Here is a 24,868-nt window from a genome sequence, read left to right as displayed (position 1 = left end):
TTTGCACATTCTCTTAAGGGCCAAGATACAGGATGCTATGGATCCACCATGCATTTTAATGCCACCATGCTGTGTTTAACTTTCACTTTTCATTAAGCATCAAAACTGTGAGAATTAAATGTCTGATTCTGATGTTTCAATAAAAAGTGACAGTTACATTTGGCAAAACAACAGCAAAAAATAATAGAAAAATAATATCTTCTTTAACATTAAAACCCTGAAAAAGATATGGGTAGAAAGTACTCAGAGTAAATATATCAAGAATACTCAAAGAATTCCTTGAAACCAGAAGGACTTTCTAAAAATAAAAATAAGACTTTTGTATTAAATGATCTGCAAAGTAAAAATATCAGGATATATATTTATCATTTAGGTCATGCATTTGGTTACATTTTGAGACATTTGGATTACAAATTTAATATCAAGTATTATTACCCTACTGATAACATTTACATTTTTAAAAATAATTTGAGACTCTTAGTTTGCTCAGGTGTAGTCTTTTCTCATTCCACTGTGTTCTACTAATAATCTAACTCTATTTCTTTTCCTTAATATATCTTTTCTCCCCCCCCCCCCATTATGAATACTTTCCAGTTGTATCTTTTATTTAGGATCTCAAAAGGAGTTACAGAGCAGAGGGTCTCTGACTTACTTTCAAAACCATAAATGACTAGAGAACATTTAGATTTGGAAGGATGGGATATGAGTTGATTCTTTAGGCCTGCATAGATTCCAGCTCTTAAAATAATGTACACATGTGTATTGTGAATGATTTTTATTTATGGCTTTTGGAAACCAGTTTTATTGCCTTATAATCTCTTCTTTTTCCAAATGCTGTACTTTTTATTTTCATACATATAATGCTATTATGTGTTTAGATATTTATATGCTTTCATGTTTTTTAAATACTGTGGTCTCATAAGTAAGATACCAAAAATTTTAAAATTATATCTCATAATGTTCTATCTTTGAAGAAAAAAAAACTAGACCTATAATTCTTACACTTGATCTTAGCCCAAAGACCAAGAAGCGATAGACTTATAATTCTTAGAATTACTTGAGAGAAAACATGTTGAAGATTTATGTAGGTGACAGAAGTAAACATTGTATAATAAAGATATTTTCCATTGTTTCAAAAAAAAAAATCAAGGTGACTGGACACAGTGATGGTTCTGTTAAGAGGCTATATTGCTACTGAGTTTTGAAATATCGAGAGTTGATATTAACAGCAAAAATATATCTAATATGATGTGTTTAAATTTGTTCTTTCTTATGTTAATTATTTTCAGGCATACTAATTTTTCTCGAAGTTTAATTATGTGGTAGCTCACCTAATCAACATTTTCTAAATATTTAGCCTTTCTTTCTTCATGTTTTCTATTCCCATGAATAAATGTATTGTTACACATGTATGTAACTTTGTCATTCATCTTTATATTTCTTTATTTTGCTCTGTCTTGTGTCTGTCTCTAACAGGCTCATCTCATCTCTGTACCTCCCTCATCTCCTACCCCTTGGGTACTCTAAATGCGTTGAAGGTTTCTGAGGTAGTGTAAATCAGCTTGGTCTCTAGGTTAATAGTAACGTACCTTTATGTCTTCATCCCAGTTTCCTTCAATACACATGAGTTTCAGTGGATTAAGCAGTAGCAGATAACGGGATACTTGAGCAATGTATTATTCTCCTCTTGATTTGAATTTGGCCACATAGAAATGTAAAAGTTGCTGTTTGACAATACTTACATACATAATTTATTTAAAGAAGAAAACTATAGGTAAGGGATTAACTGAGTTAATATAATGCTTAACAGATATTGTGAGAATGTATTTTACAGTTGTGTTTCCATAATGAGATAGTTTAATGACAGTGACATCACTTGAAGTTTAAAAAAAATGGTGCTTTTGATATAATCTCATGTTCCTTCCTCACAACTTTATGAAGAGGGAAATGACTATGCCAGTCTCACAATGGACTTAATGAAAAATTTATGAAGTAACAAGTAGAAAGGCAGAGTTTTCATTTTCTAATGAGTAGTTACTTGAATTACTCTCAGTTTTCTCCTAAGCTTGTCCCACATCTTTTACACTTTACCTTGGAAAAATTCATGGTCTATAACCACTTGTTATCTGGCTGATATATGCTCCCTCATGGAAGTCCAGAGGAAAAAATGAATTCATGACTCAAAGGAAGATTAATTCAAGCAGTTGCTAAAATGAGTACTACATACTATGCACTTTAATTAATAAGATGTATGACAAATATTAAAATTTTGGATTTAAGTGGTGAACTAGTTGAGTTTAAAAGCCTAGAAAAATAAACATATATAGTATGAAGTTAGGCGTCTGAAATGTTTACATTGAAATAGTCATGACCATTTCCTAGTTAATACTAATGGTGTCCACTTTTCATTAGTTTTTGGATAATTTACTCTAAATATAATTAGGTTATGAGTCAATAAATGTCTCCTTTTTTTGGATAGTCATCTTCATGCCTCAAAACTATTGACGTAATTATAATAACAGATGTGATTAAATATGGCAATGACATTTATAGGATACATTAATGTGGATAGTGGTCAATGGGCAAAATGAAGGTAATATTAAGAAATAGACAAAAACATGTATGTTCGCAAGCATTATGGCATTGTGATTAGAAAAAGTATCATAAAAAAATAGCATTCATAAAGCTTCCACACACATATGTGAGTGCTAATCCTAACTTTATACGATTTTTTTCCTGGCAGTGAAAATATCCTAGCAAATTCTTTGTTATTTTTTTAGAAAACATTTTCACTTTTGGTTGAAGGTACAGTCCTCTACCTGAAAATTGTCATTCTGTGAATTACTATTGTTTGAAACATCACAGAGAAAATAAGGAATGCCCTTTCAAAACCTCTGATTTTTCTTATATAACAGTATTTAAGTTAATAAAAGTTGTCTTGAAATCCAAGCCCTCCCCCTTCTTCTGAAAGTCAATAATTGTTGGAATAAAGTAAAGGGATCATTGTTTACAAAGATAAAGACTATAGTTATAGAATTTATTTTGATTTATGGAATTTTTGGTCATCCAATAGACTATGATTCATAATTTGTTATATATATATATATTGGGGAATATGGATGGATCTAGATATAGAACAATATTTTAAGCCCCTTAAAGGCTTCTCTCTTTTCAAAATAACCCAAACTAAACTTGTCATTTTAATTTTTAAATAATAATATCTATATACTTTTTTTGCATCCTGCCAAGTTTTCAGATGCTCCCTTGAAGATAAACATATTTAATGTCTATTGTTTCAGTTTAACAAATTAACATACATATTAAAAAAATTTGGAGTTCTCTTTAAACTTTGCAGGACTGATGATGTGATTAAATAGATTTATTACTAATATTTACTACTATTATTTAACTATTACCTCTGAAATGTAAAATATATCAAATTTATGGTTTATATTTCTATATCATAGGCCAGTAGTTTCTATGCCTTTTTCCTGTGTCAGCATACATTCTGTACACACCTGTAGAATCTAGAACTTGCAAGAAATTTCCTGTCATCATCTACTCTGTCTCCTGCTAATTAAAACTGTCCACTAGGTCATTATCCATATCACTTCAAATAGTCATAGAAATAGAACTTGAATCTCTTCCTGATTACCACCTTTATGAGATAATATTTTGTAAAATTTTCATCACCTTAGAACAAGAATAGCATAGAGAACAATGAATCTCAAAATGTTAATATTTATAAGAGGAAATACTAGTGCCCACGTTTAAAAGATATCACATGAGCTGGAGTTAATTTATAAAATATTCTGCTTTTAAAGTATATATGTGAAAACATAGGCTATCCAGTTTATTCAGATATTAAGTTACGGCGCACTGTCTATCCCATAAAATCTCTTTGAAGTTGGTGACTTCTCATTGGGTTGACTCTCTTTTTGCATGTATTTACTGATCGAATTAAATAATTGTCCCTCCATGTAGTTTTAAACCACATGAAATAAATTATTATAAGAAAGCTGATATAGGTTTATTTAATTTTTCCATGCCTTGAATGTCACCACTCAATTTTATACAACATTCAGTAAATTTAGGTTTAAATACATCTAATGTTCTAATTCATGAAAATATGGAGAAATGATGTGAAACTGGTGATTGAAGACATCTGTTAGCACAAATGCATTATGTAAAAGGTTTTTTAAGATTACGGTTATTATTTTGAGAATGATAAATGAAATGGCTGCTAATGAAAAGTTCACAGTCATAGCTGCACACTGCAGTTAGAAATGGGAGAATGAAAATAATTGATGCAGCTTAAGTCTGTTGTTTCTCTGACGTTCCTATTTTTCTTGGAATATGATATAATCAGAATGTGCACACATAGTTTGAGGTAAATTCTCTTGAAAATTCATTTTTAAAATCTTCACCAAATATATTATTTTAGTTTGTTTAGCGAAAGCAGAGAAATATTTAAGTTTTGGAAGAATCTTAAGTCCATTACTTTCTGGCAATATAACAATTTTAAAATAAAAAAAAATTGTACCTATTAATAAATGACCACTGCCTGAGAGCTTTAACAGTTCCCAAAACAAAATTATAGTAATATTTGAAAGTAAATTATTAGTATTTTAAGTCACACTTGGTAATTTCTAGGTAACGAGGAGTAAGTGGGATTTCAGGAGAGAGTTTAAAGAAAAGGTCCTATTTGTATATATACTAGGAGTTTAGAGAAGTCCAGATAAGCACAGACTCTAGTAACTAGAAAAGATGAGAGTAAAGGTGAACTTTGAATAAAATTGGGATTTAGGTAGATACAGAGAAGAGGCGGGCAGAGAGGAGAGAGTACTCCTAAGACTGAGGAGAATAAGAGCAGTAATTTGAAGTCATGAGTTATGGTCATAAATATGGTCAAGGCTTCAAAGCTGATTTGTCATTACTGATTTCCCAGCAAAAGTAACAAGTGAGGATAGGGAGAGATTTTGGAAGAAGAAGAAAGACACAAGTGAAATTAAGCAGAGTTAGTTAATTTTTATCATTTAATTGCAGAGTTTGGGCAGATTTCAGATAAGTTGTGATTGAAAAAGATGTTTCATATTTAGTGAACTGGAATTTAAATACACATTGTCACATCCCCTCCTCTACTGTCCATTTATTTAACTAATGTCATAATCTTCCTAATGGGAAAAAGACTACAAAGTAATGAGGTTGCTGGTTGGTGTTAATGGAAGACTAATGCAATTCAAGGTTATTGATCTTTTCCCATGAAGACCAATATCAGTACGCTTATATAATTGTGTAGCAACAAGGATAAAATCATATTCAAAGTGTTAGTACTGAGTAAGGGAAGGGTATTTCTAATTGGACCTCTCATATAGAAATCTCTAAGTGTTATTGTCAAAGAATTTTTTCTCATTGTTTTTTTCAGATGCACTAGAAGTCATCAATAAGTTGTGTACTTTTCAGATATTTCCCTTAAAAAAAAACTTTACATTTAAAATTCTTCAGATTGAGCTTAAGTCGTAATAGATATCTATCCTTTCATGAATATATGTCATCTATACCTGTCATTAGTTTTGGATGAAATTTAGAAATCAGTGATGTTTCCAAACCAGGATTAGATTTAAATATTTTGTAGCTGATTTTCTTTATAGAGAATAACTTTTAGTTATTGAGTTTTAATCTAAGAATTGGCTTTCTTTTTCTTGACTGAATTCTCCCATTTCTATCTGTAACTAATAAATAAAGAGTTTTGTATTGATATAGATCTATTTATATTGACCTTTCATGCTTACCTCATAAATTCATTAAGAAACCTCTGTTAGCCTAGATTAATTCATTTTTCACTCAATCTGTCTAGAATTCTGTAAGTAATTGTTTGTATTCTGTAATAACAATTTCTTTTAGCAGGTCAGGTTGTTTCTCCTCAGTCTGCTCCAGCCTGTGTTGAAAATAAAAATGATGTGAGCAGAGAAAACAGCACTGTTGACTTTAGCAAGGTAAGCTTTTCTCTCTCTCATTTAAGTAAGCTGCTGAATTATTGCTAGACATTACTACCCATTTTAAGAGGTGTTGACACAACTTTTTGCATGCGCTGTTTTGGTTTCTTAGCCAAAGCTTGATCCTGTAATAGATTAGCATTTAAGTTCACATGTAACATTTTGCTTATTCACAAAACCAAATGTGTAAGTTTTATGTACCATCTTCAGGTTTCAGCCACTTGGTATAATGTATCTCCTGTAGAAAGAAAGATGACTTCACAGACAATATCACAGAAGTTTATTGATGAAAAGTTTTGCTGGTTATTTTTTTTCAAAATCATTTTTCCTCTGTGGAAAAACAAATCATATAAAGATTCATCATGGTAATATAGCAAGGCATTAGTGTAGGGAAACACTAGAATATAATAAGGCAACAGAATTTTGAATAAAAACATGATAAAAACTGACTCTGCTGGGGGATACATCTAAATAGAGACAATTCAAATGAAATCATTTACCTGAACGTATTCTAAGAAAATAGAATACATGTGATTTTGGTCAGCAAATTCTTGACATTGTATATGTGCTATTGTAGGTTATAGCAAACTAACGCTTGAACAGGAAAGAGGCGTTTCCCTGTTAACGAAAACTAAAGAGAGTCAACAATCCTCTTTATCTGAGTGGCTGAAACAGTCCTAACCCAGAGTGATTTCTTTCCCCCCCTAAAATGCTTAGCACTGGCAATCACTTTAACAGTGGGAGGAGGTGGGAAAGGGAGGCAGAGCAGAGGAAGTTGCCTGCATCAAGCTTCTGAAGATTAATGGCCATCAGCTCCTTGTTGCTGTTTCAGAATGCCTCTGCCAATGCCCAAGTGGCCTAGGTCTAGTCATGTGCATGTTCTCCCTCTGGTGCCTGGCGAAGTCTCCGTGGGAGCATGGTGTACCAGCTTAAGTCTGTTAATTATGCGTGCAGGGACTGGGAGGCCAACAAAAGGGGCATACTAGTCCCTGTGGGATGAAACAAAGGCATGAAAAAGGACCTCCACACCAGCAAGAGAGAGAGGTGAGGGCACACTCGGGCTATGTTTCTCCAGTGGTTCAAAGCTCATTTCACCGTATGGAGGCATGTGATTCAAATATTAAGCCAGTTCAAATGTATTCCATTTGCCGCTCCAAAAAACACATCTTTTTAAAGCATCACATCTTCATTCATCTGCAAGTTGGAACAAAATTGTCAGAAACTGCCATATATTTAATTTCTGAAATTCTTCATTTGAAACAATATCTTAAAAGCAGTGACATAAAAAGTTGCTTACCTATTTATGCAGGCACTAACAGTATAACAAGGGCATATTTAACATTCTCAAAAACAAGGATAATAAATCACATCCTTTCAAATAAACTACCTTTTAACTTGTTTAAAGGATATAACCCCTTGACACTGAATTTTATATCTCCATATCATTTTGCTTTTAGTTCTCTGACCTATCTTTGCAGCCTTCACCAATGCTTTATCACATTTGAAAGCAAATGAATACTGCCCGTTGGAGACAGTAGTCTTATGTTCAGGTCCCCCAAAACAATTAGAACTACAGAAGAGAGAAAAGATATACATTCTTTCCTTTAACCCTTTTCTTCTTTATTACATTTCCAATCACTGGTCCATTTCATCTTTTAACAGGCAAGTGAAATTTTTATAGCCCTCTACTCAGTGCCAACCATCTATATTCCTCAGTGTTTCATGCATATCATGGGGCACTGGAAAGAACGTGGCTTTTGAGGAAGAGAATCAGTTCATGAATTCTAACTCCAGCGTTTATAAGCGATCTGATCTTGGAGAAGTTCTCTGAACTTCAGCTTCCTTATTTGAAAAATAAGAATAACAATACCTATTTATAATTTTGTTGTAAAGATTAAATGAGAATATATACACAGAGCCTGGCAGAGTGCTGAGCATATAGTAGATGTTCAGTAAAATGTGGCTGCTGTAGTTGTTGTTGTTGTTAATATTAGTGGAAATAGTAGTATCAAAAATAAATACTAGACCAGAATATAATATATTTTGGTCTTCTCTGGATGTCTCATGCCTTGAACAGTGCTTGAGATGTATTTGTTGAATAAATCCTATGAGATTTAATAGAATTTAAACCTTTAGTTCTGGAACTTTTTTCCAAGTAATACTTTTTACCTCATAAACTGGGAGGGCGGAGTAATAGGGTTGGGGAAAATCACATGTGATCCATCATTATGGAAATAAATTTTCATGCCAGATTTTATAGGTACATGAGATAAAGTTTTTTTTGTTTTTGTTTTGTTTTGTTTGTTGTTATTTTTAGCTCTAATGACTTCACTTTGATAGTGAATTTGCTCAAAGCTTGGCTAGTCTTCAGGTTACTGTGTCTATGTAAATATTTAAGCTTTAATGTTTAGATTCCAAAACCCATTAGAATTTTGAGATGTTAAGGACATGTGACTTGATCCTATATCTTTGGTATATTCCATCTACATTAAAAAAATTTTTTTTAATGTTTATTTTTGAGAGAGAAAGAGAGAGCGTGAGCAGGGGAGGGCCGGAGAGAGAGGGAGACACAGAATCTGAAGCAGGCTCCAGGCTCTGAGCTGTCAGCACGGAGCCTGACACGGGGCTCGAACTCATGAACTGCAAGATCATGACCTGAGCCAAAGTCAGATGCTTAACCAACTAAGCCATTCAAGTGCCCTCAATCTACATATTTTTAACCCTTCCAATGGATAAGCTCACTAAATTCATTAACTTAAGGAATGTTTTTGAACATAATCTGAGTTATCAGGTTTTTTGCTTCCCATAATGCTTTTAAAAAGCAGATGTGTGAAAACACTCCATATCTCTTTGTTTTTTAAACTGACATGGAGATGACTATTTTAGTGTTTCTCAGATGTTGGTAATGTTTCTTTTATTTCAAAAGATCCAAAGAGGACTTCATATTATTTTCTATGTAGAGAGAACTTTCCTCTGCATCCGTCTTTAGTATGTGAAACGTACTACAGTGAGTTGGATTATTAAATCCCTGAACAGTAGAAAACCTTGGAAATCTTCTCATTTAGAAAGTGAGAAAGCTGAATCCCAGAGAGAGTAAGAGAGCTGCTCAAGATCACTGGCTGGTTAGTGTCACAACACCATTTCTCCCCCAGAGAATCCCTATTAATTTTCTTGTGCTTTCTATAATGGCCTTAAGACTTAAGCTTTCTCCCTGAAGTCCCATCAGCATTTCCTTCCCGTCTCAGCATGTGGCTTGTCCAGACACTTCTTGTTTCACCATGATCTTCTGTCTAACCTTGTTCCCTAGAGATATGCCTGTTTCTCACCCACGGCTTAAGTACAAAATGCCCAGCATAAAGCATCTTTCCCTTCTCAGCATAAAGGTCTAGAGAGCCCAGAAGCCTGAGTGTACATCCATATTCATAAGAGTATAGCTTGATTTCTTCAAGGTCCTGTTCAGAGAACAAGAAAATCCCAGGGTTTCTTTGTGCTCATTCCAAGTGTTTGAGTCCACTTGAGGATTGTCTTGGAGACAATTGTTATATTAAAAGGTTTGATTGTCAGATAAGGTTCTTATGAACAGTATATTAGCACAAATACAAAAATATAGGGCTAATCCAGGAACAATATAATATGTAATTGTATAATGCAATAATATAATTAGATGATGTGTTATATAATCCCTTACCCCCAAATATATGACTACTCCAAGAATAATAGAATGTAATGAGTATAATATAATGGCTACTCCAGATAAGCTATAAGTTATTACATTTCAAAGCAAAAGATAAATTTGCTAAACCTCAAATTCTGTGTATTTTAATGTTTTTTCTAAACAACAGACATAAATCAAGATATATTATGTATTATGTAATACAAAAATAATTCAAATGCTAGGACCATATATTTCCTTTTGTAAATTTGACTATTTTTAGCACACTATGTACTCCTTAATTAATTAAATTGCATCTTAAGGCATTTATTTGCATGATTGCCACCAGTGTGAGGCACAGACTTCAATAGTGAAGCCTATGACATTTGCCAAACAATAAATAAACTTATAGAAAGTTTTGGGTGGAATTTAAATTTCTCAGTAAAGTTGTGATGGCTATTACCAATATAATTCCTATTTATCATTTGTAGATTTTCTTAAAGAGCTTTTTTCTTAGTTTAAATTTTGTTCCAGTGTATTAACATTGTGTAATTGTTATTTCCATTGGGAGAAAAAAACTTTGTTGTTTGTTAGGCTCTAAAAGACTTATGAAGATGAAAATATACTATGTTTTTGTCACAGGGCTAATAGTGTATCTTTTATTCCCTTCTTGAAAATGTATGCATTATAAAATTGTAAAGCATTACCAATTTAAAGCATTTTCAAAGTGTGCATTTCTTCTAGCTAGAAAAATAAATACAAAAATATGATAAAAATTCCCATGAAATTTAACCTTCCAGTATTAAGGTAAATAAATACTTTGTATCTATAAGTTAAGGATTCTATAAAAGGAAAATATTTAGCATATGATATCCCAATGTATATGTTTTATGAGTTTACAGATTTATATTTGGAAGTATATTTGTAGTTTGAAAATTTTGCAATTTATAATACTTGTCATAATTTTTTATAGGCAGTTTTGGTTTGTTAAATCATTTTTCTTTTTCTTTAAAATAGAATATTGGTTCTGTTTACTATTTTTAGTGGAGTACTGAAGATTATTTTTATGTTTAATCCTTGTGATAAAATGTATGCATCACATAATAGGATTTATGTTTTATGACACTCATATCTTACAGAAAAATTAAGTAGTTATAATCCTTCCAAATAGCTATGCTGAGGTCTTGATTTCTGAAAGCAACATATTAAATGTAGTCACTACAGTCTGGCGGTGGACTTCCTAAGGTCCTCATCCAAAAGTTTTAATTTTTTTCATTGTAAACTTCTCAGAAAAAATCTTTTCAAATCATTAAATTTGCAAAAGAAAAAAATCCAAGCCTCACCTATATTTACTGAAGCTCTTTTCTCTCTTCGCACCTATTCCGACTTTGATCTTGGGCCCCCATTTCATTCACATGAGAGCATAAACCAGTTACTATAGCAGATATACTCTTACTCTCCCTACAAAAAGGTATCTATAAAAAGCAACTCAAATAAATTAGAAACAAGAAATAGGCCTTGTGAAATTGACTTTAAAGTCATTGCTTAGTTTTCACTGAGGCCCTGTCCATTAAAAATTGATATTTACTTTTGAGAGTGTTTTACAATCATTTTTCAGACTTCGCCCTTTAAGCATTTTTTCTTGTAAATGATCGCTTTTGTTTTGTGTTCATTCATTTCAACCACAGACATCTCATATCAGAAATTCAACTCTGCCCGTTCAGCAACGTCAAATGTTAATACATTTATTGTTTTCTTTACTTTGCTATATTTAAATTCTAATGTCTGATGAGAAATTAAAATTGAAGAGTGGTCAGGCCAAGTATAGAATGTGAAGGATATAGAAAAACTAGAAGATAGACTAAAATCATAATTTATACTATAAAGAGAAACATGATTATATTTCTTTTGAAATAGGCATATTTTGAGTATTAGTTGAAATATTTTGTCACAAAATTAAGATAACATAATATAAAAATATTTAAGCCTATTGGCAAATACTAATTAAATGATGATTAAAATATATTCATCTAATTGAGCACATATGCTTTTCTCCCTGAAAATTTCAAGATTGCTGATGCTGAAGAAGCTTCTTTTAAAAACATTGAATAGAGAAACTAGAGTATTCACCTTCTATATGAGAACTTCGAAAAACACACAAGAAGAAAGTTATTATTTTTAAAGGGCAAATGAGATGTTTAACTATGTTAAAACTTGATTTACATATTATTTATATAAGTTATATTTATTTCACCTATGTTTATTGATGGGTTACCACTTGTGAAACACTGTGCTGGGATATGACTTAGCAAATTTTGGTTTATCTTATTTTACTTTGTGATGCTCTCAGGTTGATCTGCATTTTATGAAAAAGATTCCTCCGGGTGCTGAAGCTTCAAACATCTTAGTTGGGGAATTGGAATTCTTGGATCGAACTGTGGTTGCGTTTGTGAGGTTGTCTCCTGCTGTATTGCTTCAAGGCCTGGCTGAAGTCCCAATTCCAACCAGGTAAAAAGTATAAGAGCATCTTTTGCATTTTTCTGAAACCATTTTTTTTTTTTTGGTAAAAGAAATTGTCCAAAACCAAAACAAGAAAACAAAGAGTAAATAAGTATAATTTCCTCTGAAAGTTCTCCTAGAAACGAATGTGAAATGCACAAAATTCTTGTTTGTGGAAGAGGAGAAAAATACTTTAAAAATTATTCTGTTCTTTCCTCCTTTCTCTCAAACTCCGATGTTTTCTGTTAGGCATCCTCCTCATCTCTGAATACCCTGGTCAATATCACCATACAAATCCTTTCTTATAATGTTGATAAAAAGGGTAACGTGTTGGGCTGTCCTCAAGGATTGCAATGTGGCTAAAAATTGATTGTGGGCTAAAGAGAGGATCTTGTATATGAGTGTGGTCAGACTCAGAAAGGTAAAAGTTTCATAGCTTATGCTTGAATTAGTATGCCTTCCAAATACATGCAAGTGCCATCATTAAGAGAGGCCTTGCTCTATCTAATATAGTGTGTATTTCCATCCCAGGCATATATGTGTTTCCCATGCAGAGTCTGAAGAATTATTGGTAGTAGCATCATGGTACTGTTGTTGAAGTCAAATCAAAAGTGAAAATTTAATTTGATTACCTAAACATATTTTTCATTCAACTATACATAGAAACTAACGACTTAAGGATAATACGAACTGAATTACATTGTTTATAGTTTATCTCTATTTTATAAATAAAATATATGTCCATGGGCAAAACTGTGGAAAAAAGAAAAGAACATTAACTTCAGCATGTTAGGTTCCTAGCGATTCATTCAGTGGACCTTGTTTTCTTCCCTTTCCCTCCCATTAAATGTGATTCCTGTATACAGACAGCTATTTACTCCATCTGCATTCATATAGCAAAACATACTTAAGGAGGGCCCCATTTCCCCCATGATTGGTGCCCTCTGATTGATGCAACTGTTCCAGATGCTTTAGTATCCTTCCACTTCCAAACACTGAATGCCTCAGCCAATTTAAAAATGATGAAGAGTTCAGGTTCTTGGTTTGTGAAATACGTTTCCTCCATGGATCTTTGGCCTTAACTAAAAACATAGCATATTATATCACTCTGTGCTTTGCTGGTGGATAAAATATTCCAAAAATGTGGACTAGTTTAGCCAGGAGAGGCCTCATTTCATAAGAGCTCAGCAAAGGGAAGTGGGATCTGGTGACCCCATCCCTGAATCTGTGACAGGAACAGATTTGAGACAGGAATCTGGTTACCATTCAGGTTGTAGGAAGAAGTGTCCGTTCATCCTGTGGGAGGGTTCCCAAGACTTCTGATACATGCCAACTTTTATTAAAAAGAGGGAAGAAAACTTGAGCACATTAACGTGGCATCTGACTCTCTGATTAGACCGCATTTTTTCTATATACAACTTGCAACCTATTCAGAGTTTCTGGGAATTTGGACTTCAGGTGTAAGATATCAGACTTACTAATTGTAGAGGCATTATTTTAGTAGTTTAAAATTCCTTTTCAGTCCTCCAAGCGGTGAATTCTTGTTCCACCATTTAGGAAGGTGTCTGATGAAATTCTGCATCAATGATGGCTATTTATGACAATGATAGTTCCTGTATTTCAAAGGAGAGAAAAGAAAAATTCCCAGGAGTAGAGAAAAGCCTTAATGGGGTTACATACCCTCACTTTGAAAACTGTCAAGGTTTAGGTGACCTCATTTCATACTGACATAGCAAAATATGTGTAGAGAACAATGGAGGAAAAATTAGGGGCACAGTAGAGCCACTGTGTAAGGGAGAGATTAAAAAGACTAGACTATTTAGTTTGGAAAGGTGAAAAATGGAAGAAGATTAGTTAGACAAGTAGAATAAAGAAAGCTGTTCAAGGTTCCTAATTATTCTTTCTTCGGAGGACAAAGGGCACACCATGAATATAATAGCACACATAGTAAAAATGTCAGAAAATAATTTTTTAGGACTTTATAAATAGCCCATGAAGTGGAAACCTGAAAAACAGCAAGATGTACATAGGTTATAAAATTTCTTAAAAGTATTATAGTTGATAAAGCACCTGCCACCACAGTAAGCTGGTCCTCTTTTAAATGTGTAGTAGACATTTCTGTATAGTAGAAATTGACTTGGGTTCAGGTAAAACTAACACAAAAAAATCGATGTCAGACTCTCTAAGACTGTGCAATATATGCTTCGTGTAAAAACCTGTACAATCTTTAAAGTTTATAGTTAAATGAAAGGTAGGAGTATAGTATCTGATTTGGTATACCTTATAAAGCTATTTAGTCTTCACACGTAAGAACATAAACCACTTAGCAAATTAATACCACTGAATTATATTGCAGAATATAGGGCATTTTAAAATTTTCTCAATTTCTCTGCAGCATTGACCTTTTTCAGAGACAATTGCCAGAGTCCTCCAAAACTAGAGCGTGTATGGATTTCTTCAAAAGCTCCAGTTGTGACGATGAGTTTGCTAGACTTTCAGTCTAATTTAGATGGAATATCACAACGTAGCTAGTATTTATATTCCTCCATAATTGGAATTAATAGATCATTAACTCCCTGTTTCTTCTGCCTAATTTATCTTTGATTCCTGACAATTTTTTTTATTTAATGTAAATTGCACATATAACTGCTATTTTTTTGATCATGTTCTTTCTTTGTTTATACTATTATGTTACCTTTTTCCTCTTTACCCGATGCTACAATTTGAATATTAGTGAGTTCTCTTCCTTATAATTCAGAAAAGCTTAATCATATTTTACTTTTCTCACCTTCCTCCTCTAAGGATTATACAATCCTTAAGATTCTCACTATCATGTAGGCTCTAAGGGTAACTATATGGGAAAATACTGAGATCAAAATAACCATGGATTCCCATTGCTTAGGGATCTTAAGCATAAGTGGAAATCATCTTAAAATGTTTCCAAACAATAATAAACTGTGAAAAAATATGTAAGTATTTTACATCAAATCCCCCATCTTAAATAAGTCCTTTAAGCTGAGTGATTCTGTAACTATTAAAGTTATTTTTTATATTTCTACCTTGAAACTTTTTGTTTTTTTTTCTTCTTAATTACAGATTTTTGTTCATTCTTCTGGGACCCCTGGGAAAGGGTCAACAGTACCATGAGATTGGCAGATCAATTGCAACCCTAATGACAGATGAGGTATTTATTCAAGTTCATTGGGAACATTTTCCCCATTAGGTACACTTAACTTTTGGAGTTCCTGTATTCATGACTATTTGTTGTGAATCAGATTTCTCTCTATTAAATCCCCCTTCTTCTATGTTTCCAGTATAAAATTTCCTTTGAAAAAATTTGTTTGAAAGGGGTAATAAATTCACACACATGAATATAATGCTTTAAAACCTCATACTCTAGAGAAAATTCTTTATTTAGTGACATTTAGAAGATATTTATTAATATTCCCTTATAGTGTATGTCCTGCTAAAGTGAGTGCCATTGTTAATATCATTACAAATCTTATAATTATTTTGGGCAAAATAATTTTAGGACCTCAAGAGAAAACGATGACAGTGTATCTGAATAGTATATATGACACCAAAAGCTATGCAACATCTATCAACTCTCTTTACAGTTTTGCCTGAATGTTCTTAACCTGAGAGTCTTTGAACCATTAGAGGAGCTACAGATGGATTTCAAGGGGGCTGTGATCTTTATGATACAGCACACAAATTTTTCTGTGTAAAAAATTTGTATGTACTTTTTTTTGGACTGGAAAAAAGTTTTTAGCAGCTTCTCAAAGAGGTATATGTCTCAAAAATGTATGATCATGAAAATAAGAACATAAGTGCTAACATATAACTGGTTTCTTGTATCCCCAGCACCTTATGGAAATCTATTTTTTATTGTTTTTAATTGTTAAAGAAGAGCAGGTACAAAAGACCACAGAAGGGTCATACATTCAAAATTTAGTAGTAAATAATAAACAGGTTATATGTTTTCTAGAATCTCATCTAAAGAATTTAATGTATTTATTGAAATACATGGCTTTGGATTAAAAATTTGAAAAAAAAAAAACAAATTAGTATTGTTATATAACTTTTCCTTAGGTTTATGAAATCTGAAATTTTGAACTTTAGGGTTTGATATAAATTCTATTATATCTGTCTAAATTATGTTTTATGGTTTTGTATGGATTTGTTATTGATATTTACACATAGGAAACCAAAAACCAGAAGAAAAACATATTTTTCATCAGTTTGAGAATCAACGAGTGTATTAGTTTTCTATGGCTGCCATAAAAATTATCATAAACTAGGTGATTAAGACAAGAATAATTTATTTTCTCACATTTTGGGGAGCTAGAAGTGTGAACTCAAGGTGTCAGTAGGACCACATTCTCTCTGAAGGCTCTAGGGGAGAATGTTTCCTTGTCTCTCCAGCTTCTGGTGGCTCCTGGCATTTCTTGCCTTGTGGTGGCAAAATTCCAGTCTTCACCTCCATCTTCATGTGGCCTTCTCCCCTGTGCCTCTGTGTTTTCTTCTTTTCTGTCTCTTACAAGAACACCTGTCATTGAATTTAGGGCTCACTCTAATTTAGGATGATTTTATCCTGAGATCTTTACCTCCATTATATCTGCAAAGACCCTTATTCCAAATAAGGTCACATTCTGAGGTTCAGGTGGATTTATGTTTTGAGAGGACACTACTCGGTCCACTATAGTGAATGTCATTTTATTGAGGACATCTGAGAGAAGACAGGGGAGTTAAAAAAAAGGGCTTCAGGAAGACCAACCACTTGCCCTAGTAGAACTCTCATGAGAAGACACAGTATCTTTGCTTTAAGTGGTTCCATAATGATTAATATTTTACAATTTTTACAGCATTGCAAAATATATGCCACTGTGATTTGTAGTCCACAATTTAAGTACTGTCACTTTTATAAACATGTATTTTGTGTTATGTTTCCACATCTTAAGACATGAGGACATTACATTAAGCTGTTTCTGGGGCATGGGATAGGTTATACGATAAGAGGGACACGTTGGGTCATGGGAGGTACATATATACTCAACGTATCTCTCTTCCTAATTCTTCCTTTCCCCAATTAGGCGTCAAGACTTTCTCAACAGAAAGATTTCAATTCCAAAGTTTTTTTATTTATTTTTATTTATTTTTATTTTTATTTTTTTTAAATTTTTTAATGTTTATTTATTTTTGAGACAGAGAGAGACAGAGCATGAATGGGGGAGGGGCAGAGAGAGAGGGAGACACAGAATCGGAAGCAGGCTCCAGGCTCTGAGCCATCAGCCCAGAGCCTGACGAGAGGCTCGAACTCACGAACCGTGAGATCGTGACCCGAGCTGAAGTCGGACGCTCAACCGACTGAACCACCCAGGCGCCCCATCCAAAGTTTTTTTAAACTAATCCACTGGGTGTGGAACAACAGAGAAACATCCATGTTTTTTAAATTTTAGGGTGAGAGTGATAGCAGAGAAAGAAAGGATTTCCATCTATTTCCCTGATTAAAGAGAACTACCCAATTTGAGAACAAGCATTGGCCATCTAATGAGGGCTCAAACATAAATCCCTTAGATTTGAAAGTTTAGAGCTTAGTTTTAGAGTAATTTGTAACTCTCACCAGTGGGATAGAGAAGCAGAAACTCAGCCAGAAAGTTACTATAGAAGACGAGGGCGATTAACTATAAAGGGCATATTAATTATAATAGTGCATTAATTGAATATCAAGAAATATTTAAATGTTTTCTCTTTTAAAAGAGAAAGCACTTTTTTGTTGTTGTTCAAAACACAGGTAGACAAGTTGTTCTGCTTATCTAATTGCTTTGAAGGCAATAAATAATTACACTCATTAAGAACAAAATTTAGTTTGATTCATAAAGTTTAGTTAAGGAACTGATGAATCGGATTACAGTATCAAATTGTAAATTCTGTGACAGCTGTTACCACTTATTATTCATTTTTGTGCCCTGATTTTATCAGGTGCTCAAAAAAACTTTTTGTTGCCTGAGCTCTGTTTGTTTTTCTCCTCTCCATACTGGAAACTTCTTGTACATACATAGTCTGTCTTTTCCTTTTGTATCTTTAGACTCAGCTAGCCTGGCATCTGGTCTTCAGTCAGGGTTTAATAATTTTTTTTTAATGAGTTAATGACTGAATGTGCTAGTCCTCTTAGCAATACCTGATCTTGAATCAATTGAGTAATCTATTTTGTTCCTTTCTGTTAAGCATTGCTAGAGATAAATCATATGATTTTGCTTATTGGCACTACGACCATTGTATTAATCCCTTTCCATTCTTAAACATTATTAAGCACACCAAAGACTTTTTGTTTATATAACTAGCATGCCAATATTTATCATAATAGAACTTAAAACTGAGAATTTTTAAAATCTGTATTTATGAAATTCATTTAAAAATAATAATAAAATCAATATATATTAACATACTGAAATAATGTTTATGAAATAAAATCAATATATGTTAACATAAATAATGAAATAATGTTTATGAAAACAAAAGGAAAGACAAAAACAAAAAATTTCCTGAGAGTGACATCATTTTTCTTTTTCTTGTTCTTGGCTTTTGAGCCAACAGTTTTCTCTGTTACCCGGATTTTGAGTCAGTACTGACTTTTCTGTTCAATCAGAGAACATGCCCAAATACAGTAGCTATTTAAGAAATACATATCAAATACATGTCCAGGTTTCCTCCATCCTGAAAATGAAATACCTACTGCTTCATATAGCATCTACCATTGAAGAACTGTTGACTGAATCTGAATCTCAACAGCTTTGTAGGGGTAGTGTTCACCTAGTTCTCGGTATCTTAGCTTCATGCATCTCAATGCGTTACAGTCCGAATTTTGTTGGCACCGCTGTGCTAAAACTGCTTTCAGTAAGGTCCTTATTTACCAGATATACTATTCCATGTTCTGTACTCAGTGTCACTTGATCTCCTTTTGGCATTTGACATTGTCGAATACCTGTTCTTTCCTTTTTTTTTCATGAAGAACAACTAAAATTAATTGTGTGCTTTGTTTTGAAACTAAATTTTGAAATAGGAACTATTGCTTAGATACATTCTTTTATGTACAATGAGTTTTTTACTTTATCTCTCATATACAAGTTTTTAATATACCTAGAATTGCTTTTCGCATGGGAGATGGGTAAAGATCCAATTTCATTTTATATAATCACTTGGCTTAGTACCATTTATTGGTTAGTCCATCATTTACTCATTGGTGGGTAATAAGTGCTTTTCAAAAAAAACCCCATCCATCTCTGCGCCATCACTATTTTAATTATAGTATTCTTACTATAATGAGTCTTGGTCTCTATTAGGTTGAATTCCTTCTTCACTTTGTTCTTTATTAATTCGTTCAATAAATATTTATTGAATGTGAACTATTTATCAGGCACTTTTGCAGTTGATGGGGATATATGAGTGAACAAAATAGACAAAAGCCTTTTCTTTCATTGAGCTAATAGTCTAGTGAAAAGACAGACTAATACATAAAAGTAAAATGTATGATATGTGGTGATAAGTGCTTTGGAGGAAACTGCCAAAGCAGGGAAGGAAGATAGGAATGGAATGGAGACAGTTGCAAGTTAAAATCAGGAACCTAAAAGAGAAGGAGCAAGTTATTCAGATATCTGAGGGAATACTTTCCAAACAAAAGAATAAATGAGGGAAAATGCTTTGAGACAGGAGCTTGCCAGGAATATCTGAGGAACAGCAAAGAGGACAACATGGCTGGGCAGGAGGGAGAAAGGGAGAATGCAGTAGGCAATGAGGTCAAAGAGGCAACAGGCCAGTCTCTGTAGGGACTTGGAGTTGGGAAGCAAATGAAAGACTTTGAGAAAAGAAATGACATGATTTATCTTGAGGAGGAGCAAGGGAAAAAGCAGAGAGACCACTTGAGAGGCATTGCAACAATTTGGGCAAGCAGTGGTGGTGAGAGAGAAATCAATGCAATTCCAATCAAAATCCCAAAAGGATTTATCAAGGAGCTTGATAAACTTATTCTAAGAAAAACATAGAAGAATAAAGGTCCAAAAATATTAAAAGCAGGCTTGAAGGAAACAAACACATTTATTGAGGTTTCTTCCTAATTCACTGCTGCTTTTTTTCAGCTTCCTTTTCTGTATCCTTCCTTCTTCCCTTCCACTGCATTGAAACTTGCTCCTTAATTATGGTTCCTACATTATCAGTTTCTCCTTCCCTACTCTATCATTTCTATCCCCTTATAAAGATGGTCTAGACTATCCTATATTTTAAAAGAAGAGAAAGAAACAAAGAAAGGAAGAGAGGTGGGCCGGGGGAGGAAAAAAGGAAAGAAGAAAGAAAGAAGGAAAGGGTACTTCCTCATTGTGTGGTCTTGAGCAAGTTAACTTCCACTCTCTCTGCCTCAGTTTCCTCATCTTCAAACTGGGAATGACAATATTGTAAATATTTCATGTTATTATTGTGAAGAATATATATTTATTGCCTACTACATATTGGAGATAAAGTGGTAGAAATGAAAGCTTTGGACACTGGCCTCATGGAACACCCTGAAGTCATCCTTGACTCCTCTTTCACACTCAAGTCCGATCTATCTGTAAATCTGCCTGCCTCTACTTTCACAATATGTGCAGAATCCTACTACTTCTGACTTTCTGAACTGCTATCACCTGGTTCTTACCCTCATCACCTGGCCCATGCCACCATTATTATTCTACCATCGCAGTAGAACTCCTACTGCTCTCTCTGCCCTTGCCTACTTCCTTCTGTTCTCCGGACAACAGCAGGAGCTAGGCTTCTGCTCAAGGCACTCTAATAGCTTCTTATCTCATTCAGAGTAAAAGTCAAAATTCTTATGAAGATCTAAAAAATCCCAGGATGACTTTCTGCCCTTCTGACCTTTCCTGCTGCTCTCCCTCTAGCTCATTCCTTCCCAGCATTTGGCCACCTAGCTACTTCTCAAATATGACATGCATGCTTTCACCCGAGAATCTTTGCACTGGCTATACCCTCTGCCTGGAGAGCTCTTGCTTCCAATACCTTGGTTTTTGCTGAAATGTCTCACTGAGGTCTTCCTTAATCACCCTATTTAAAATTATAGCACCCCCCAGTTATACCCTTATTCTCTTTTCCTACCTCATTTTTCTGTATTGGACTTTCCACCCTCCAACAAAATATATACACTCCTTATATTGTTTATTTTCCATCTCTACCCTCCCACTAGAATGTAAGCTCCATGAGGGGATGGATTTTTGTTGGTTTTATCCTTAGCATATAAATAGTTTGATAAATATTAAATGAATGTTCAGAGCTCATGTGTTAGCAGGAAAAATAAGCATTAAACAACTAATTATATAATTAACAATGAATTACAATAATTATAGTTACAGTGAAAGCTATCAAGAAAAAGGACAAGGTGTTAGGAACGTGTTAACAGGATGTCTAATCTTGTTTGAGAGGGGATCAGGGAAGTCTTCTCTTAAAAGTCAAATGTATGTTGAAATCAGAATGTTAGGTTAGCTAAACAAAGAGAAGGGAGAAGAGCCCTTTAAAATAAAGCTATTGGGAAAGTTGGTGATAGGAAATCAATAGTAAAGAAAGTTTTTAATTTAAAATCAAACAAATTGTGGTATCTGAGAAGTTTGAAGACAATAGGAAATCAGCTGCCCTGAATGAATTTGGACATTCATATATCTAAAGCAGGTATAAGATCATGTGATCCTTTGAAGCAATTAAAAATTTTTTTAAATATTTTTTTTTAATGTTTATATTTATTTTTGAGACAAAGGGAGACAGAGCATGAGTGGGGGAGGGGCAGAGAGAGAGGGAGACACAGAATCCATGGCAGGCCCCAGGCTCTGAGCTGTCAGTACAGAGCCCCATGCGGGGCTCAAACTTGTCAACCGCGAGATCATGACCTGAGCCGAAGTTGGAGGCTCAGCCCACTGAGCCACCCAGGCACCCCAATGTTTATTTATTTTTGAAGGAGAGAGAGACAGACTGTGAGTGGGGGAAGGGCAGAGAGAGAGGGAGACACAGAATCCAAAGCAGGCTCCAGGCTCCAAGCTGTCAGTACAGAGCCCAATGCGGGGCTTGAACCCACAAACCGTGAGATCACGACCTGAGCTGGTCGGAGGCCCAACCGATTGAGCCACCCAGGCACCCCGAAACAATTTTTTTAATTAAGAGGTCAAATCAAGAAAGATTTCAAGAGAGTTGCTACTAGCAGGGAAACAGTAAAGTAGTTAAACTCTTGTTGGGATTAAGAACATTTGCAACTCTTAAATGTTTAGATTGGGTCTCATGATCATATAAAACTCTGTAGAAGAGGAGAGATATTCTGAGCTATAAACTCAGTGGCTTATGGTAGGAAATCAGTGTTGTCAATATTTAGAAAAAATATCTTTCCCAAAATACAACTAAACCATTAATATGTTTTTGGTGTCTTCAAATTATCCTAAACCAAGACTATATGTTTATCATGCCAATGATCATCTGTGAAAAGTTCTTGGTTGGAAAGTAAAGCAAAAGCCTTTGAAAACAATCATAATCTCTTCTTCAGCAGTTTAGATTGAGTATCAAACCAGAAACTAAAACAAATGTTCTAAAAGTAGAATATTTGAAAGCACAATTTCCCTGGAAATTTTAGAAAAGGTGGTCAGTGTAATATGTAACTCAGCATAAGAATAATTTAGTAACCCCAAGCCTCAAATGTCTGCTCCATTTCATATTATATGAAATACAAAAAGTATCAGAAATATTCATATTATGTTTAATATAGACTAAGTTATCCCATGTATCTTTATTTTTACTTTCTTCATTTGTTATGTTAAATATACCATTTGTCTCTGTGTTATGCTGCAGGAATAACCACCTACAATCTCAGTGGTTTAAAACAGTGAGCATTTATTTCTATCATGGCCTGTGTCTGTCCTAAGTTAGCAGAGGGGTTCTGCAGATTATCGTCGCTCAGGTACCCAGGCCCATAGAAGCTCCCCCTCACCCTGCTTTTTCTCAGTCACTACGGCAGACAAAAGACAATGCGTTAAATTACATGCAGATTGTCATAACTTCCATTTGAAATTGACATATGTGCACCTAAATGGGGTACACCTAATCCCACTATCAAAGAAGGCAAGGAATGACATCTTACCCTATGTTGAGAAGAACTGTGATGTCTGTCAATAGCATAAATGACTACCACAGCGTGCGCGTGTGCGTGTGTGTAAATGTAACTCATTTTGAATGGAAATATGCTTGTTATACTGTATAGATGATGTGATATATATTCAGAAAACACTCATTTATAACTTTATTATTATTTAAAAATTAAAACAAAATAACCTTTTAAATTAGTTTATATGTTTCAGGGTATAAGTATTGCTAAAATTTTCAATATATTCTATAAATCTTATCTCTGTTTTTAAGCAAGGGCTTCTTTCTGAAAGTTTGATTTTGCCACACAAAAATAACCTTTGCCAAGCTTGAATCCTTAATTCTAACTGAATGAGATTCCTTTCATACTCCTTTCTCTTTTTCTTACTTTTGTTTCAGAAATTTCAACATTCATTCTAGCACTCTAAGAAAAATCTATATCTGTGTGCATTCGTAGAATAAATTATAATAGTTTAAAAACTTTTTTTAGTTAGAGCTGCCTAGTTCTTCAAATTGTTATAATCACATGTAAGATAACTGGGAAATGAAAACACTGAACACATTAAGATTTTATGATTACTTTTTATCTTTATTTATTATTTTTATCTTTTCCTCCTGTAGGTATTTCATGATGTTGCTTACAAAGCTAAAGATCGCAATGACTTGGTATCAGGAATCGATGAATTTCTAGATCAGGTTACTGTTCTTCCTCCTGGAGAATGGGATCCAAGCATTCGTATAGAGCCTCCCAAAAATGTTCCTTCCCAGGTATGTATATTTGAAAATACTCTTAAAAATCCCGTCATTTTTTTGTCTTTTAAATACATGTGCTAAAAAAGTATAACTCATTGAAAAGATTCAAAATGATTTAAATTGTGTGTTATTGTGATTTTTAATAACATTTTTAATATAACATATTTTTAATAACATATATATATATATATATATATATATATATATATATATATATATTTGGTGTTCATTCCCTTTTGTGGCATGGAGCTCCTAAACCCCTTCAAATTTCCTAAGTGAGGAGCAAGATGTTAATGAGGTGACTTTTGGAACTCACCACAGGATGGGCTGCTGGCCACTGGAGCCAACTGTGTGATTAGAGGGTTAGAACTTTCAGTCCCACCCTCCCACCTCCAGGAAGTGGAAGGGGCTGGAGATTGCATTCAGTCACCAGTTGCCAATGTTTTAATCAATCATGCCTATGTAATGAAGCCTCCATGAAACCCCAAAAGGACAGGGAACAGAGAGCTTCCAGGTTGGTGAACATGTGGAGACTGGGGAGAGAAGCATGTCTGGAGAGGGCAAGGAAGCTCCTCACCCTTTCTCCATACCTTGCCCTGTGCATCTTTTCTACCTGGCTGTGTTCCTGAGTTATATCCTTTCATCATAAGCCAGTGATCTGTATGCAAAATGTTTCCCTGAGTTCTGTGAGCTGCTCTAGCAAATTAATTGAACCTGAGGAGAGGGTCATGGGAATCTTTGATTTATAGCCACTCAGTCAGAAGCTCAGGTGGCAACTTGGGGTGAGACAGGGGCAATCTTGCAGGTG

The 24,868-nt window shown here is 33.9% G+C and overlaps 1 protein-coding gene across 1 annotated transcript in view; it reads left to right on the top strand.

Annotated features, from left to right (window-relative positions):
- SLC4A10 (solute carrier family 4 member 10) overlaps positions 1–24,868 on the top strand; it is a 277,949-nt gene that overhangs the window by 184,943 nt on the left and 68,138 nt on the right. Inside the window, exons 8-12 of the mRNA XM_049615589.1 lie at positions 5,905–5,996; positions 6,951–7,040; positions 11,999–12,156; positions 15,244–15,331; positions 23,929–24,075. Of these exons, the coding sequence (XP_049471546.1) occupies positions 5,905–5,996; positions 6,951–7,040; positions 11,999–12,156; positions 15,244–15,331; positions 23,929–24,075 (575 nt within the window). The remainder of the gene's footprint in view (positions 1–5,904; positions 5,997–6,950; positions 7,041–11,998; positions 12,157–15,243; positions 15,332–23,928; positions 24,076–24,868) is intronic.

The sequence above is a fragment of the Panthera uncia genome (genome assembly GCF_023721935.1).
Source record: "Panthera uncia isolate 11264 chromosome C1 unlocalized genomic scaffold, Puncia_PCG_1.0 HiC_scaffold_3, whole genome shotgun sequence".
Classification (NCBI taxonomy): domain Eukaryota; kingdom Metazoa; phylum Chordata; class Mammalia; order Carnivora; family Felidae; genus Panthera; species Panthera uncia.
The sequence above is the reverse complement of the archived record's forward strand: the minus strand, read 5'-3'. Positions and strand labels throughout refer to the sequence as shown.